This window comes from Carlito syrichta, unplaced genomic scaffold (assembly GCF_000164805.1).
Source record: "Carlito syrichta isolate Samal-C Ts95f unplaced genomic scaffold, Tarsius_syrichta-2.0.1 Scaffold308158, whole genome shotgun sequence".
NCBI classification, from domain to species: domain Eukaryota; kingdom Metazoa; phylum Chordata; class Mammalia; order Primates; family Tarsiidae; genus Carlito; species Carlito syrichta.
Genome location: NW_007252254.1, coordinates 870,697 through 889,471, shown reverse-complemented (window position 1 = coordinate 889,471; position 18,775 = coordinate 870,697). Strand labels below are relative to the sequence as shown.

The 18,775-nt window shown below is 35.6% G+C and overlaps 2 protein-coding genes across 5 annotated transcripts in view; one reads left to right on the top strand and one right to left on the bottom strand.

Annotated features, from left to right (window-relative positions):
- GIGYF2 (GRB10 interacting GYF protein 2) overlaps nt 1-18,775 on the top strand; it is a 148,173-nt gene that overhangs the window by 60,804 nt on the left and 68,594 nt on the right. For both annotated transcript variants that reach the window (XR_002482370.1, XM_008065118.2), the window contains exon 9: nt 17,127-17,306. Coding sequence is in view for 1 of the 2 variants with exons in the window: in XM_008065118.2 (XP_008063309.1) it covers nt 17,127-17,306 (180 nt within the window). In the remaining variant the exon portion in view is untranslated. The remainder of the gene's footprint in view (nt 1-17,126; nt 17,307-18,775) is intronic.
- KCNJ13 (potassium voltage-gated channel subfamily J member 13) lies at nt 1,393-8,974 on the bottom strand. 3 transcript variants are annotated; one of them, XM_008065115.2, is made up of 3 exons: nt 8,854-8,974; nt 3,893-4,368; nt 1,393-2,143 (listed from the first exon to the last, which is right to left on the bottom strand). In XM_008065115.2, exons 2-3 carry the CDS (start codon nt 4,350-4,352, stop codon nt 1,521-1,523), a joined length of 1,083 nt encoding a protein of 360 aa, XP_008063306.1. In that variant the 5' UTR covers nt 4,353-4,368; nt 8,854-8,974; the 3' UTR covers nt 1,393-1,520. The 3 variants fall into 3 exon arrangements, with proteins under 3 accessions (XP_008063306.1, XP_021571763.1, XP_021571764.1); XM_021716089.1 differs by having other exon boundaries at nt 1,466-2,143; nt 3,893-4,135; nt 8,854-8,964; XM_021716088.1 differs by lacking the exon at nt 8,854-8,974 and having other exon boundaries at nt 1,460-2,143; nt 3,893-4,394.

Sequence of the window (18,775 nt, the reverse complement as noted above, 5' to 3'; positions counted from 1 at the left end):
TCACGGCCACTGCAGCCTCGACCTGCTGGGCTCAGGTAATCCTTCTGCCTCAGCCTTCCAAGTAGCTGGAACTACAGGTGTGAGCCACCACCCCAGCTAAATTTTTGATTTTTTGTAGAGATGAGGTCTCACCAAGTTGCCCCGGCTGGTCTCGAACCCCTGGACTCAGGCCTCTTGCCTTGGCCTCCCAGAGTGCTGGGATTATAGGTGTGAGCCACCGCACCTAGCCAGCTTCATTTTTAAAAATTGAAATGAAAATTATGCAAAGGATTGTCTTAAACTCGACTTACAAGAAGATGTTCACCTTAGCATACATAAAATAAGTGAAGCAGAGAAAGCATAATTTTTATGGAGTATTAGATTTGGAAAGAAATAATAGAGTTCATCTAGTCCAACCTCCTACGGGTGAATAAACACTCATTTTGTGTTTATAGAAAAAACTGTTTGAAGTTGGAAACAGGAATTTGGGTTTGAAAATACTTTGTTGCCTAATTATTTTTTGCTTTATCTATTAGAGATTTTTTTCCCTACTCGAGTTGTGTCTAACCAAACCTTTATAGCTATAAAAACATAAGCGTGTATTTGTATTAATGAATTAATTTGAGCAATCATGATTTTTTATACCATCAAATGGATCATAGGTAGGAAGGAAATTTTTTTACTTAGATTGCTAGAAGCCATTTAGATGAATCGTTGAGTAAAATTTCAAAATAGTAATTTGACTATTATGTAGGATGATTTTTAAGTAGAAATAATCTATCATCTCCTTGCTAAAAATACTACCCTGCAGGTTCCATCTGTGTTGGAGCTTGTCTGTTTTTTTCTCTGTTCTTGTCTGTTTTTTCTCTGTTTCCCTCCTGCCACAAATATATGAATATATATGCATGTGTTTGGGTGTCGTGTTTAAATGCTTTTAAGGTTATGTATAAATCTATGTTGTTTTCTTGTGAATTTTTCTTCTTAGTTGTTAAAAATTAAGGAGGTAATACTTACCCTAGTTTTGTAGTATAAAGAACCAAAGGAATGATCTTTGCTGTCTTGAAAAAAATAAGTATTTAAAGGATGTTGACTAAATATTGTGAAATCATTCCACTCAGTATGCTAGTTTGGAAACTAGACTGTTGCTTCAGTTTGCAGATGAAAAAGAATTTATGGTTGATATTCTTAGAATTCGGTTGTGTTAAACTTAATTGTCCATTTTACCTTCATCACTGGTACCATAACACATTCTTATAAATTCACCAGCAACATTTCTGTATAAGTATCTGTCAGTAGAGTTGCACTGATTTTAGCAGATAACACAGATACAAACTTTGTAAGGAAGAATGTTATGTTTCCAGAGAGTGTATTATTATTAGCTCAGCCATTTTTATGTGGGCATAGGCATGATTACCATGATGTAATCAGAGCTATAATTAGCATTGAAAAAAAGAAAACATGAGATACAGTGAAGGAAAAGTAGTTGCATAACTGGCTGGGTGTATTTAATATATTAAAAAATAGGATGCCATGGATAAGTCTTATTCTGTCAGTCCTGTTTCAGAAATCTGAAAATTGTCAATGCTTTGTCCATTGATGCGAATATCTAGGTCAGTCCTATTTGGGCTCTTAGAGACCAGAGGAGTTGGAAGTTCAGGAACAGTCTTGTCAAAATTCTCCATCTTGATTTGATATTCACCTTTGGAACCTCGGGTCAGCAGAGATGCAAAACAGTGATGTAATATGATCTCAGAGGGTAGGTAGGATGTCCTTCTTTGGCATATTTCTCCAGTGCCCTCCTGCATTGCTGAAAGGAATACAACTAATTCAAAGTGGGAAGGATTTTCATGCTGGAGCAGAGTAGCCAGAGGACTTGATGGTGTAATGGAATGATAGTAGGTTAGTGGAAAGATAAAGAACGGACATTCCTCGGAACTGATGCCATCAAGGTGGAAGTCCACACTGGTCTGGTAGAGTTCGCCATTTTCTCTTTCCTGATAGAGTACAGCCGAGACCCGGACACTGGTTAGAGGACTTGGTCGGGTGTTGGCCACTTGGAAGACAAGATTAGGTTTGCCATCTATGTGAGCTACTACTGCTAAGTCAGTAAAGCGAATTGAGAAAGCTCGATTTTTTGGCCGGGCAATCTTCGCCACAAAGGCACCTAAATTAGAAACCATTGAATTTTTTTTTAGAATGAAGATTTTAAATATTAATACCTTTTCTGAATGAGAAAGGTATAACAAATAGTTATACATTTCTTGGTGCCATGCCTTTCAGTGAATTAGAAATTGAGCACATTGTCAGGAATTGATCTGCTTGTTTATCTGGGTAGTCTCACTTGTCTAAAGAATTTTTCAGTGTACTCATACATTTCTGTTTAAAAACCATGATTTCAAAATGGATAAGCAAAAATGATTTTGTAACATAGAAATGTAAAACTTTACCTTCTAGTTTCTTACAAAGTTAAAGAATTGGTCAGTTCCAATATTCCTGCCCACTTAAAAAACACAATAGAAAATAAATGCAATTTGGTTGCAACCAGATTAAGTTAGAGACTAGGCTCAGAGTAGAATGATTTGGAGTGGGTGGGGAGGGGACCAGTAAAATGAGTGATACATTGAAGAATTTTGAAACTTATACAAACCTTTTTTTGGTGAGGAAGACTCGGGCTGTGATGTGTACCTTTCAAGCATATCCTCTTTGTGCCCTGAGCTATAGATAAGGATTTCTTAACTAACTGTATCACAGATCCTGTTGACAAGGCTGGTGAGGTCTCTAAAGTACTTGTCAGAATTGAGTTTTAAGTGCTCAAAAATAAAATAAAGGACACCAAATATACTGAAATTCAATCAAACATTTAAAAATTGTAATATAGCACTATATATCTGATTAATGCATGAAATAATCTAATGGTGAATTTAAAACGGTGATTTTTGAAGTATTATAGTTTGATATGAAAATATCTGTTTAAATCAAAGTTACTGGTACTGCCAATGCTACTGTTTTTTTGTTGTCTGCATTCATAATTGAAGGAAATGACAAATTTCAGTTGGGGATTAGTGCAAAAAGATTTAAGTTTTTCTCATCTAAGTTTGCAGATCCCTTAGTTTTATCAAAGGACTGATGTAGCGTAAGAACTCTTGTTGTATAAGTTGGTGATTTGTTACAGGTTATAGAGCTAGTAGTTTGCACACTGGTACTTTGCTCCAGATCCAGTGCTTCTTGTGGCTTACCTTCTCAGATTATTACTAGATAGTACGTTAAAAGCCAGGTTTTCTTTTCTTTTTATATTGTATGTCACATAAAAAGGACCACTAGCCTTACTTTATTAGAGGGAATTGTCTTATATGATCCCAGTTTTATAAGGAAAATTTCATAATCTTTATGGACATATTTTGCCAAGGTTGTGTATACCTAACTTGCTCTCTAACATATAATGCTGTCTGTGATGCTCTGGGCTCACTGGTGTTGAGTAAATGTTGAAGACATGAATTGAGAGGAGAAAATTCTAGCCCAGTGAAGAAAAAAAAAATCAAATTCCTCTGTTAGGTAAAACAACTGTCAAAATATATGTTGAACTTATTTATTCACTTATTTAACAAAATGATTAGCTTCAGTGAAAAGCTCCTTTCAAACCTTTCACTAATTTTCTTTGATCATAGGATATTCCTGCAGTTTAGTGCCATAATAATCCCTTTTTTCTTAAGGAGTTTCAATAGTTAAAACTTAAGTATTGAGTCAGTTTCCTTATACATGTCTTCTATTGTTTGGCTCTAAACTGTTTCTTTTTTATCTTAGGCATTACCTGCTGTTAATATAAATACATTGTTCTATAACAGAATTACTTATAGCTGACTATACCTTTTTCAAAATACTTGCAGTTTTTTTTTTAAGAACAAAGACAGTTTACCTGTGATAAAAGCCTCTAGCATGAGGCCTAGGAGCATTTGTATGGCAAGTAAGGCGATTGCACTTGGACAGTCACCACTGGGGAACATGGTACCATAACCAATTGTGAGTTGTGTCTCCAGGGAGAAGGAAAATGCAGCTGTGAAACTGGTGATGTACTTGACACAGATAGTGTGGTTTTCAGGTGGGGCATCATGATCTAGTTCCAGATCACCATTCATCTCAGCTAGAACATACCAAAGCACTGCAAAGACAAGCCAGTGGACAACAAAAGAAGCAGAAAAGACCAACATCATCCAACGCCAGCGCATGTCCATTAGGATTCCCCAAGCATCTCGAAAATATGCAAGACCTCTTTGAGCACCATCCATTTGAAGTGTGCTGTGGCCATCCTTGGTGACCATCCTCCGGTATCTTTGACTTAGGAGAGGAGCAATGACTTTGCAGTTACTGCTGTCCATTTCAGGCTGTAATTCTCTGAAATCAAGAGTAAATTAGTAAGCCCTTAATTGTTTTACAGTTAATATTTGTGAATTCTGAGACCTCATGCACTTTCTGCTTTCTTGAGAATGCTTCTCCGACTACAGTTTGGGCAGGCTTTCCCAGCTCTGTCTTTTTTCTCTTTACATAAAGGGGCATTTATTGACTAAGTCATTCATTTGCTAGCTAATTATGTGTTCCCTTAGGATATCTCTTCTGTTTTTTCCTGAATGTCTTAAAACATTGTTTGACATTTGAACGTTTTCCAAGTATATTTTAAAGTTTCTGTGGTTGTAGATTTGACACCCCATATCTTCCTTGCAGAAGTCCAGGCATCAAGTATTTATTGATTTGACCAAATAATATGTGTAAATAACAGCTTTTCATAATTAACTTACAATGAAAAGAAATAAGTTTAAATATGTAAGTATTGTTTTGTTTAAGTAAATATAAATCATTTGGAAGCTTATTATCAAACTGTCCGCAAATCTTTCACAGCTAGATTTAGTACTAGGACAAGACTTACATTTGTGATAAGCTTTTAATCAGTAGTTCTAATGTATGCTTTATAATTAACCTATTCAGAGTTTTATGATCAGGCTTTGTTTTTGTCATTTTGTAGCGTGGATTCTTTCTGTCCTGGTTGATGAACTTTTTTGGGGGAATATTTTAGATTATGATTAGATTTTGGAGTGGAGAGAAAATTGTTTTCTTGGCAAAATAAAGAACTTCCAGGTAGATATTTCTAGATAATATTTGCTTTGAAAGTAAGCAAACTAGAAGAAAAAGCTTTAAGATTTAATGAACTAAAATAATCATTAAGAAATAAAATGGCAATTTTTAAAAGATAATTAGTATAATTAGTTTTCTATTGGAAACAGTTTTCATCAGTGATTATGCTTTTTTCAGTATGGTGATTAGAAATCTAATGTATGCTTTCCTCGTGATCATCTTTGCATATGACAATGGTGTATTAACACTTTCTGTAGAGGCTACCAGGAATGGAATGGGAAATGCGGCCTTGCTTTCCTTCAGTGCTTCTTGCCACAATCCAGTATGATGAGTTTATATTTGGCTCTCCTCCTTGCTGTTTCCTTCAGAAGTAGATACCCTTGAGAGTGCTGTATATCCACGTCTTGCCTTTTGAGTGATGCCTAGGGGCACTTCAGGTGGAGCTAGGTTGTTGCTTGGGTTTGCTAGTTCCTATATCTAGGGCTTTGGTGACTACCTTTCTGTGTTGGAATTGGCCAGCTGGACATACATAACTTTCCCCTGTTGTTCTAAGGCTAATTTAACATTTATTGGTGACTAAAGACATTTTCTTGTCTTTCCCTGAGATTTGAGCTACTGATGCAACACTGGGATGATTGTTTGATTTATTTAAATTAGACGGTCATTTCAGTTTCATAAAAAAAACTTAGAGCATTAATGTTTTATAACTTATTACCCTAACAAGGTGTCATAATCATTTAGTGTATTTTTTTTCTTCACATAGCTGTTTAATGACCCTTATTTTGTTAGATTCTTTAAATGTTTTAGGAGATCTGATCTCTGACCTTTTGGAAACAACAACATCTTCAGAAATACTGTGCTAGCTGCTTTCATACTGTACTAGCTTTAATTTTTGGGTATTGCAGCAAGATAGCCATTATTATCCCCATTTTTCAGATGAGGTCACTGGTGCTTAGACAGATAAAATATATTTACACAAGATAAATGGGGGCATTGAATTATTTGGAGTATTATCCAAATCTGGCTAACTTTAAAGCTAGTTACTTTTTTTTTAACTACAAAAAATAGAAATGTAAATTTTTCCCAAGGTGATTGGCATTGCATTCTCAAGATAGTCTTTGACAGCTAGATTTTTGGCACCTTTGGTAGATATTCTTGCCACTGTAATTGCAGGTTGTCTATTCATTGTTAACTTTATACATGAATCTTAATACAGTAATATTAATAATATTAGCTAATATATATTGTTTAGTATATGCCAGGAATCATACCAAATACTTTATACATATTGATGTGAAGCAAACAGGAAGTGCCTGGCACAGAGTAACCCTGAGTAGGTATTGGTTGCTTTATTGTTATTAATAATGTTTCTTAACTTTCACAGTAATAAGTACCAGTATTATTCCCATTTAACATATAATGAAATGAGGTTAAGTGGTAGGTATGAATCCAGTGTACTCCTTATTCCATAGTCAGTGATATATTGCCTCAAAAACAGACATTTGACCCTGAATAACACTTCAATTTGACTAGTTTTGTTAGGAGCTATTCCAGAATATTTGTTCTTCAGAAATGCTTATTAGGTTTAGCCCCATGATTTATAGATTAGAAATGGATTTTCAGTTAAGGAAGACTTCTTTCAAGACTTCAAGATGAGTATAATCTGAATTATTAGGTAGTATAGTTATTTTTCTCACCGGAAAAATTAATATAGAGAGGAGAGTTCTTACACAGTGTTGGCAAATTTATATTTTGCCAAATGAGAAGATAGTTTTAAGAGTGTGATACTGTTATCATAATTTTATTAAAAGATAAGAATTTGACATATGAAAAGGAAGACGGGATTAACAATGAAGGAATAGTTGACTGCTTTCAAAAAGGCATGGGAACAACTTTGTTGTTCTTGCTTATTGCTTCCTGCCTATGTGAAAATGCCCCTCATGGGCCTGGATACTTACTGGTGCTTGTTCCACTTATGAAACCACTGTTTTGGTGAGTGCTGCTAAATGCTTAGTGTTTCACAAAAGCTTGTCTTCTGTTTTTCAACCTCTCTTATTTATGAAGTTATAAAATTTGTTACCTAGAGAGATAGCCCTTCTATATAGACTAGCTAACAATTATTCTCATTTGGGCTCTTTCATAATTGTTGCTTGTTGCGTATAACTTTTGTAGTCCTCTTACTCTAGGCTCTTTACAATCTTATCTTTTTTTTTTTTTACATTTACCTAAATACATGCAAAAACCTATGAGCAGGGAAGTCAGAAGGCTAATATCAAAACTATGAAGGAGTATTTCTTTTTTTTTTTGTAACCTAAGACTTTGCTAGATCTGGATTGAATTGTGTTGGCAAGTGGAGTAACTTAGACAAGTAATATTGATTTTGATTCCCACTTAACCAGTTACCATGAATTAGTATTCTAGTGTGGTTTAATACTGAGAACACAAGATTGGTGTCATGGTCATCAGGCTCTGGCTCTGTTGGTTACATAGCTGTGTCATTTTGGGCAAACTACTTGGTCCTCTTAGCCAGGCATCCTTAGATTAAAACAGAAGAAAAAGAAGGGAATTAAATAATATGATTCCTTAAAGCTCTACAAATTTGTAAACTTATTTTCATTTTCTACACCTATACTGGTTTTCTGTACGATTTGTTTCTTTTTTTAATACGATTTTACATATGCTTGTATGATTTTTAAAAAATTATTGTTGCCTGATATATGTAGACTTTTTTTTCATTGAATTTAAAAGTGTCTTATGGGCAGCCATTATGTTTATACTATTTTTTTTTTAAGTATTTTTTTCTGTCCCTGCAGGCACATATATGTGTCTTGGTTTGTATTTATATGATTCTCATCAGCTGATTCCAATAGAAAGTAGAGTTAAAGATTGGGGAGGTTTGCTTGTATCTCTACGTGTAGGCCGTAAAATATTTGCTAACTTATAACTTGTTTGGTGGAAAAAATGTTCTTACTATAAAAACATAGGCAACTTCATTGGTTGTGAAAATAATGAATTCATTCTACTCCTTAGGTTGTAGTACTTAAAATTATGTCTTTTCTATTGCCATGATGTAAAGTAGTAGTGTAGTTCATATTAAACAGTTAAGATATAGGTTATAACTACAAATGTTAAGTGAACGTGGTATTACTAGTGTATTTGTTCACGTCTAGTGTAAATATTTTATATTGAAAGTCCTGTAATCATCTCTCCTGCCCTCCACTAGGGCAATGTGAGTTCTAACCCTATTATATAAGCTCAGATATTCTATTTAATTTCTTATTTACAGAAGCATCTACTAATTTTAGTAATAATTCCATGCTTAAAAATTAAAATTAGAATATCACTTTTTTTCAGAAAAAATAAAACCACAGTGATTAATTTTTTTTGCATTTGTTTTCTTATACTTATTTTTGGTCTTAACCTTCCAAAAGAAAAAGACACTTAAAAAAAGCCACTGAATGTTTTTCTGAGGCCATTTTTCTCTACTCATTTATGTATTCTAATGGCAAATTAGTATACATTTGATAAAACAAGAAGAAAATTTTCAGTAATATTTTCAGTATTGCTGTTATTCCACTTTTAAAATTTAAGGAAAAAGAATGAAGAGCCTTAAAATATTACCCTATTATAGATAATGCCTTTATTTTAAAAATCTACTAGAAGTGGCTTTGTCCCAATTTGCCAGCCAGTTTTATTTTCCTTTTCCCCTTAAGGAAAGAAATAAGATTGAATATTATTTCATGTACTCACCACTTCTTTAGCTGGATCAGCTTAAATGCCAAGGTAGGTCTTAAGGAAGTTTGCAGAGTCTGGCTTTGTGATCAGATAATTTTAACCTACTAGTCTAGTTTGTAGATTCTCTTCTTGAACTGGCTTTACAGCTTACATTCCTCTGTTTATAATGTCGTGGGGGCTGGTTTCAGCTGAAGTTGATGTGATTGGTCACTTAATCTGCAGGGGGGCCAATTAGCTCTGATCATGTGGAAAAGAATGCTGGTTTGTTAGGAGGTCTTTCTTTACCCAACACAAACCTTAACAACTCTGGAGAAAGCCTCCAGAACTGACTTGGAGAAGGGGTGCATTTTTTCCCTCTAATCAGGACCGGTCTTTAGTAAGTTTGCATAATCTTACTTAAGAGTTTATTTGAAAGTTCAAAGGGATAAAATTCCCTGCAAGATTTCCTTTCAGCCGTCTTTCCTTATATAGCATGTTGAAGTGTGAGATATTTTCTTTACTAATCTTTTTTCCCCCCACCATTTCTTTGGGGAAGATTTATTTGGATAAGGACTTTTAGGCATAGCTTAATGAATTGATTTTCTAGTTTTCTTTTCATAGTTCATCAAAATGGCTACCATTGATTCCAGAACTAGTAAGTAATATAGGCAGTTTAGTTACCTGAAATCTTTTTTTTTGCAAGGAGACAGACTTTTTTTTTTTAAGTCTGTGTGCAAATACCTTGAATAGGAATGAAATTAATTGTTTGGTACTTTGTGCTTGTCTTTAAAAAAAAACACATCTTGGTGAAAACTGAAGAATTTTCTTAAGTCTTGCTTTAGTGATGTTTCCCTGATCAGTATGGTGAAATACAGTAAAACATAGTGTTCAGTGTATAGAAAACTTACCACTGAAATAGTGTTTAGCTGGAAATGTTTGTGATTGTCTTACAGGAACCTCAAAATGAGCTGTGGTATGACTTTGTGTAATGCCTTAGTGAGCAGTAATTTTCTCCTCCTCTGTTAGCTGCTGGTTTAAAAACTTTGACTAAATGTCACATGTAAGAGGATCTGAGAAACAAAGACTGTGATTGTTCAAAGTAAAATCATGGAAGGCCTGCTGGGAAAATTATTAATGTAGACCAATATAATGCTACTTAGAAAGTAAAATCCGCCTTTGTAGAATCCTTTCTCCCTCCCCATTAAAAAATATTAATTCCTTCTTTGTTTTATTAATACCAAACATTTCAACACAAGTTCAGACACAGCACTGAAAACTTTGACCTTCAGAACTAGGGAAGGTAAAAGTATAAAGAAGGGATTTGTAGTATGATGTTTAATCCCTGTGTGTACTGGTAGGAATTATACTTCATATCAATTCCCAACTAGCTAACTGGGGAAAACAAAACAACAAGAAAAATACTAAACAAGTAGGGTGTAACACTGTCTTCAGGAAAGCAGAAGCACTTGAGTGCATCTGCCATGTGTCTTGAGTACACATTAAGAGTAGGCAAGATAGTGAAGGATTTTACTAAACTTAAAAGCCTCTTTCTATAATTTACTTTGTTTCAGAATATATTGAGACAAGAATGATTTGGCAAAATCAACCTCAATTAAGAAAGAAGTATTAAATGTAGAAATTTTTGATTTCTGGATTTCTACAGTTTGAAAATCTACTGTGGTCTGTAAACTGTGATTCCTAACTTCCAACTGTGTGAATATTGTAGACCAGGTCTGGGCTACTTGCTCAGGAGCATAGCACTCCCATTACAATAGCCTGAACATTTGAAGTCATTCTGCTTAAGGGTGCCAGGTTAGCTGGTGGAAGAGAGACTTTCTCTTTGCCTTTTGAAGTTTTGATAATTGAATCTGTAAAATAAGTTGACAGTAGACAAATTAACAGGAGAAAAACAATTTTATTTATATGCATACACCCAGGAGTTTCACCAAGTATGAGACTCAAAGGAGGGCCAGATGATTGAACTTCTTATTGCATTGAAATAGGAGCTTGGGACTTTTGGGGGGCAGTGTCAACAAGTTGTGGGATGGTGAGGGGAGGAAATGTCTGATGAGCAAAGGTTGTCTTGTTGTGTAGATGAAGTCTCAGGTAATGAAAGTTAATCAGAATCTGTCAGAAGAATAGGTGTTAGCCTATGACAAAAAGTTTATCTGGGAGAGGTACAGGCCATTTAGTTTCTTCCTTCTCCTTTAATAGGGTAATCTCTGGTTGATGAGATTCTAGGGAGAGTTCAAATGAATTTCTTACAGATAAGGGGACCTCAGAGAAGGCCCCTTTTTGTACTTGCTGTTCCCCAAGTTCTCTTAGTTTAAAGTGATAAGCAAAACAAAGTGGCATATTTTGGAGTGGTATTTCCTAGACTCCTTCACTCGAATGACATTGATATTGGTAAAGATGATATGCCAACTTCACCCTAAAATACATGGGCCCTCCCATATAAACAGAATTTGTGATTTGATTTAGATTTTTTTACAGTAAGGTAATTAGAGATGGCTTTAAAACATCTCTTTGAATGAACATAAATACCAGATATCTGTTCATTTACTTATTTATTTATTTATTATTATTATTATTATTATTTGAGTTGGAGTCTCACTCTGTCGCCCAAACTGGAGTGCAGTAGCCACTCCCGGCCACTGCAGCCTCGACCTGCTGGGATCTGGCGATCCTTCTGCCTCAGGCTTCCAAGTAGCTGGAACTACAGGCACGCGCTACCACGCCCGGCTAATTTTTGATTTATTGTAGAGATGAGGTCTCGCCAAGTTGCCCAGGCGGGTCTCGAACCCGTGGACTCAGGCAATCCATTCACCTCAGCCTCCCAAGGCACGGGATTACAGGCTGAGCCACAGAGCCTGGCTCATTGATTTATTTTTCATTCAGAATCATAGTGATTAAGCAAGTTGCCAAGACCAGATAAAGTATTCCTTATTAAACCCATTCCCCTATTCCCAAATTTATTTGATTTTCTTTGACTAAAATAATCTAGGATATATCCATAAATGTACCCATTGAACTTGAAAACAACAAAACCTTTAATTGGAATACAATTACCTGCCTGTGTACATAGGTAATCAATCTCACAGCTTTAAAATGTTAGCCCTGGTCTCCATGTTTTTGCTTACGTTGTACTCCTAGCTGTCTTTCAAAGATACATACTTTCTTTCCAGTTCTGCACGTTCAGGCCTACTTACTGACTCCCTTCCCAGAGATTTCTGGCAGCCTCTGGGTGTGTACCAGCAGACAGCTGAGCATGAGGGCTGCAGAGGAATATTCAAATGGTATGAGGAGCTTTTTCAAAATGATTCTGATATGCTACAGCTTCTCCATTCTCTCCCCAGTCAGGAACTGCTGTTTGTTTTTTCAGAACCCATGGTAACCAGCTGAGCAGGTTGTTATCCCTCAGGGGTTAGGCTGGGAGAAAAGTTGCAAATCTTTGTGTATAGAACTTAAATTTCTTTATCCTAGCCACCCTGAGTTTTGTTTATAAGTAATTGGGAGAAGGGTGGTAAATATCAACACTCGAGTAGGATTCCCTTTCACTGTTTTCTTTGGTGTTAGAAAGTATTTTTAGTGTTGATCAGAGAATATATATCTGAATAGAGGAATACGTGGTCACTTCTTTAAAGATTTGTGCATAAACAAGCTTCAAACTCTGTCCCATAATTCCACTTTTGCTTTTGGAGATTGGACACTTGCAAGCTCCAAGTCTCACAGCTGTAGATTTTGTTGGCTGAGTGCCCCTTTGCTCCATCTGAAGTTTTCCATAAACACCATTTTTGGCTGTGAGTCAAACATGCACACAGGTGCCCTTTTACTGCTCTTTCTCCTTAGGAAGTCTACTCAGTTAGACCAGGCAGAAACCAACACTGCATTTTAATTTAATTTTATTTTTAGAAGAATCTTATTTAGATTAAATATACTAAAGTAGAAACAACCAAGTATTTATTGCCATTGAGAAAATTATATATGTAGTGCATAGTAAGTATTTTAGCACCTTTAATACATTTTAAGTTACTATAGATGTAAGAACATAAAATGTATCATATAGGTAGTATAGTTTCTTCATGTAATAGCCATGTTTGCTGTATTGAATTTAAAAAGTGCACTTTATTTTTTATTTTTTTTGAGTTGGAGTCTCACTCGGTTGCCCAGACTGGAGTTCAATGGCCCTCCTGGCCACTGCAGCCTCGACCTGCTGGGCTCCGGTGATCCTTCCGTCTCAGCCTTCCGAGTAGCCGGAATTACAGGCAATGCGCTATCACGCCCAGCTGATTTTTTGATTTATTGTAGAGATGAGGTCTCGCTGCCCAGGTGGGTCTTGAACCCGCGGGCTCAGGCAATCCACTCATCTCAGCCTCCCAAAGGCACGGGATTACAGGCTGAGCCACCGAGCCCGGCCTAAAAAGTGCACTTTAAATTTGTGTTTACCTTTCAAAGGTCACAGACACCTTAAAATTCTGACAAAAGTTTTAGATCTTTTTCCCTGAAAAAAGCAAAAAGCATACTAGCATAGAATGTTCTTCCAGTTCAAGGATTCACAGCCCTGAGTTCATTCATTGACTATAGGTTAGGAATATATGGTTTAGGCTTCAGTTTGTAAATTATTCAATTAGATTTAGTCATCTTTTTCGTAAATTACTCAGTTAAGATTTTTAAAAGAAATAAGCTAACATAAGATATTTGGTTACTCAACTTTGTTATGGTGCTAATGTCACAAAAGGAGGAAGATTTTGATTTTGAAAACTGAGGAGGGCCCTGTGGGTGTCCCTCACTCATTTTTGCCTTGTCACTATGGAATGCTGGCAGTTTTTGTCATGAAAGGAACTTCAGATACTATCTACTAATTTGCTCTTGAATAGCTTTAGTATTTACCTTTTTAAAAATTTTAAATTATATCAGGAATGCATAAATATATACATTTAAAAAACTCACATTATACAGATGATGTTCTCCTTGACGCCGCCACTCTCTCAACCTTACACAAAGAAATCTACTGTAATCATTTAGGTTAGAAAGGATTTATTTTGTTATTTTGGAGAAATTCTTATATACAGAATTTTTTAGATAATTGTGGTAACTGGAAATGTGTATTTTATGACTGAAGTCACTTGTTTCTTTCATTTTCAGAATAGAATTTTTATATTGAAGAAGTTGGTCTTACTATTTTTTTTTATGGGGCATACATTTTGAAATCATTTCTTCAGGAAGATTAGAACAAATTTAGTTCCATTTTCCCTCTTTTTAGAGATGTTGGTAGACTCTGTCCCCAAAATGTACCATGCCTAGTATGTCTGTTTCTCTTTTAACTTGTTAGACTTAGGAAGACTTGATCTTTCCGTTTTTCTAAAATTTCTGACTATTTCCAGTTGGTCTAATCTGTGAGTAAACCACTAAGAATGGTATGGCAGAAAGAAACCTTGGATTAGGAGTTTGAATGCTGCTTAGGTTCCATTTCTCATTTGTTTATGACCTATCTGTGTGACCTTGGGAAACCACCTTACAAGCATCCCTTTCCTTACAGGAGCAATCAAGATGAAGATGCTTGACTTATGTCTTGTGATTATTAGAGGATCAGATGAGATAGATCAATGCATTTTGTCAACTGTAATGAATTGGGTCATTTGTTTACATGTGTGTTACTGGACTGTGGATCTGGAGGTCAGATGCTATGCCTAAGTCTTTTCTTTGTTTTTAGTCCTGTTTCGCTAACTGTGTTTGTCTGTAGAGGAGTCAGTCATGTTAATGTTTGCTAGAGGTTTGAGTAAAACGAATAAGCAAACAAATGGTAAAGTGGTAGTAGTCTTTTAGGAAAACATTGAGTCGTGCTTACAAAAGTTGAACATATTGTGACTCAGCAGATTCACTTCTACGTATATACCTACCAGACTCAAATAAATGCTTACTAAAATTCGTATCCAAGAATGTTCATAAAAGCACATTTCATAATAGCAGAAAGCTAGAAAACAACCTAAATATCTGTCAGCAGTAGAGTAAAAGTAACATGTTGTGGTTTGTTCATACATTGAGATACCATACAGCAATGCAAAAGAACTACTGTTCTCCGTAACAGTGTTAATGAATTTCCTGTAATGTTCAACTAAAGAAGCCAGATATAAATAAATATTCCATCCATATAAAAAAAGTTCAAAAAAAAGCAAAACTTAATATTTGGGGCTAAAAAAATCAGGATAGTTCTTACCCTGGGAAGGACTGATTGGGAGGGCACATGAAGATTTTTGAGACCTCCTTATTTTCTGTCCCTCATTTAAAAAAAATCTAAGGTGATAGTGAAATTGGATGTATTTGCTTTAGGAAAATTGGTGAATTATATATTTATGATTTATGTACTTTCTGGTAAGGATATTACACTCCAGCAAAATATTTCCTTGAAGAGGTGGAGAGGAGATGAGTGAAATCTATTTAAAAGTTCTTGACTCCTTTTCACCTCTTGTGAAAATGACAGTGACCTCTGGAGGCAGAATTCCGCCTATCTTGCTCTTACCTGTGGAATATGTTTGGCATATCAGAATGATATTCTGACTTTTCATGGTTTACCAGAGAAGTCATCATCTATTGCAGTTGTTCATTATGTAATAATTGATATACCAAAAAAGTATTTTGCAGCTTTTAGAAATTATTTTGTGGAAATAATCACCTAGTGACAAAAATTGACACTGCAGTCATCTCAAGGCTCAACTGGGTTTGGATCCATTTCCAATCTCATATTTCTGGTAGCAAGCCTCACCTATTTGCCATGTGAGCGTCTCTACAAGGTCTGTATCACCATGTGGCATCTGGCTTCCTTCAGAGAAAGTACCCAATATGGAAGCTACAGTCTTTTTAAACTTAATATTGGAAGTATCTTCTCATCACCTCAGTTGTATTCTGTTTGTTAGGAGTGAGTCAGTAACTCCAGCCCATACTTAAGGAGAGAGTTTGCATAAAAACTAGCAGGCAGGGATTGTTGGGTGCTCCTTTAATAGAATGATACTTGGTAACATCCTAACAACCATATGGGCAAACAGGAGGTTGAATCTTAATATATGTAAAATGAAATATAAGAGGATGACCAGAAATGAGAATTTCCTCATTTTCAGATGCCATTGTTCAATTTTTTTCATTTTTAGTATAGTTTAATAAAAATAATTTTGAGTTTGTCACTGAGAGAATATGTAACTTTTATTGTTATAAACTGAGGATCAGTGTATGTTGTTCAGGATTTTCAACTATTTTAATATGTGATTTTGTATAATATAATGAATTATGTGTTAGCACATGTGGAATGGTAGTGACTAAAGAATTTGTTTGCAGAATTTAGAATTATCTTGTCCTTTTAAAGAACCAGTTTAGTTCATTTGGTATACCAGGCTCTCTTTTGTCATTAATGTAAGTCCTGAGACATTAGGTTGTTACACATAACTTAGCATTGAATTCTGTCCAAAACCAATTTGTCGAATGCCTGTATTATACTAGGTGATAGAGTAAATGAAAAATTATGCTACTGAATGTACAGTCTGCTTTTTAATAAAAGAAAGATTGAAATGTAAGATATCCTTAGGCAGAATCACCAGTAGGTGTTGGCTATATAAATTAAAGTACACGATATAATAAAAAAAAACTAGATAACTTTGAAAAAAATGTGCTGGTAAAGAAGGATTGGTAATATATACCATTAAGTGAAAACAGCAAAAGTACAAAATAACTTGTATAACATCCTGAGGGTAGCATGTGTGTGCGTGCGTGTATGTGTGAATGAATGAATGAGGGAGCTAGATATATGTATATAAGTGTACCCATGGTCAGTTTTTGGAAGGCTTTACAAGAAACTGTTGCTGGTGGTTACTTCTAAGGACTGACTCTGAGGAGAATGTAGGAGAAAGATTGACTCACTTTTCATTGCATGCCTTTTTTTTTAAATGCACATATTATTTTTTCAGAGACAAAGTTTTGCTCTATTGCTCAGGCTGGAGTACAGTGGTACAGTCTTGGCTCGTTGCAGCCTTGACCTCCTGGGCTCAAGCTATCCTCCTGCCTCAGCCTTTCAGAGTGCCACATCCAGACATCACATATTATTTTTGTTTAAAAAAAATTGTCTAATCTGTGAACATTCAGCATTAGGAAAGGTGTCTTAATAATATATGCATATGTCCACAGTTATTTTACTGATACCCCTTGAACACTGTAATGGGCACATTTGCAGGAAAGCTTGATTTTAGCTGTCAAGTTTGTTTTCAAGATATTTACTGGCACAGACCCATGTTTACTTACCATGTTTACTTATTTTCTTATAGGGAGACCAAATTTTGAGGAAGGTGGACCAGCATCAGTAGGAAGAAAGCATGAATTTATTCGGTCAGAAAGTGAAAATTGGCGTATCTTTAGAGAGGAACAAAATGGAGAAGATGAAGATGGAGGTTGGCGACTAGCTGGATCAAGGAGGGATGGAGAGAGGTGGCGGCCACACAGTCCTGGTAAGAATTCTGTTAAATAAAGGCACAAAGGGAATGAAATATAATGGAGAGTTTGGTGAAATGGATGGGGATGAAGTAGAAAAAATACACTAGTTTTTAATTTTTTTAAGGGAAGAATCATATTACTTATGACATCACATGCAGTCCTACTACTATAAAAAATTTTCAATATAAAAATTTCCGTCACATTTATTTAGTTGGTTGATAGCACTTTATTTTCCTGAGGCAAATAGTGTAGTTTAGTGAGCATCTGTCCTCAGCTGTAGAAATGAAGGTTTCCTTCACTTTTTTCTAACTCTAAATCTTTGAATTTTTTTTGGTCATTTTTTTTTTTTTTTTTAAGAGATGGGATCTCGCTATGTTGCCCAGACTGGTCTTGAACTCCTGGGCTTAAGTAATTCTCCTGCCTCAGCCTCCTGAAGTGCTGGAATTACAGGTGTGAACCACCATGCCCGGCCTCCAGCATTCTTTAAAACTTATAAATATATAATTATACGCTTGAAATGTGCCCTCCAAATGGTTTTTTTCCCTCAATATAAGAAAGGATTTAGTCTTTCATTTTTTCCCCCTTCTTGATAATGTGATTTAACCTTATTTGAAGGGTAAACTTTAAACCTAGGTCAAAAACATAATCACAAAAGTTCATTCTTTTCTCCCTCTAACTTTAGAAAAAGAGAGAATAGTAGTGATTAGTGTGTGTGTTTTTTTTTTTAAGTTCTTCTGTTTGACTCTTAAGAATGCTTCAAACTGTTCATCTTGGACATTAGATATGCTGGTAATTGAAGACACTGGTGCTTTGTGTTAAAGTACATCCCCTACCACAGTGCTGATTCCATGCCTCATGATCATCAGATGCAACTGTAGTTTGAATTGTGGGGTCATGCAAACTGAGGCATACAGAGTGTGTGTACGTGCTCTATGAATTTCGTGTGTATAGCAATGTTTAACAACCATATGCCAAGGAATTTTAGAGTAAATTATAATAATGTAATTGTTTTCACTTTTAAAAATCAAGTTATTAGGAAAACCACTAGCCTAGGTCTGAGTAGACATTTTTTTTTTTTTTTTTGAGTTGGAGTCTCACTCTGTCGCCCAGGCTGGAGTGCAGTGGCCGCTCCCGGCCACCGCATCCTCAACCTGCTGGGCTCTGGCAATCCTTCTGCCTTAGCCTTCCAAGTAACTGGAACTACAAGCGTGTGCTAGCACTCCCGGCTAATTTTTTGATTTATTGTAGAGATGAGGTCTTGCCAAGTTGCCCAGGCGGGTCTTGAACCCGCGAGCTCAGGCAGTTCACTTGCCTCAGCCTCCCAAGGCACGGGATTACAAGCTGAGCCACCACGCCCGGCTCTGAATAGACATTATAACAGGCATTCAGAGTGTTTTGTAGAGTTCTAGGTAAGTAGAAACATAGTGAAGTTAATCTTTGGGAAGCATTATGATGCTTTTATACAAACTCTTCATGGCTGCCT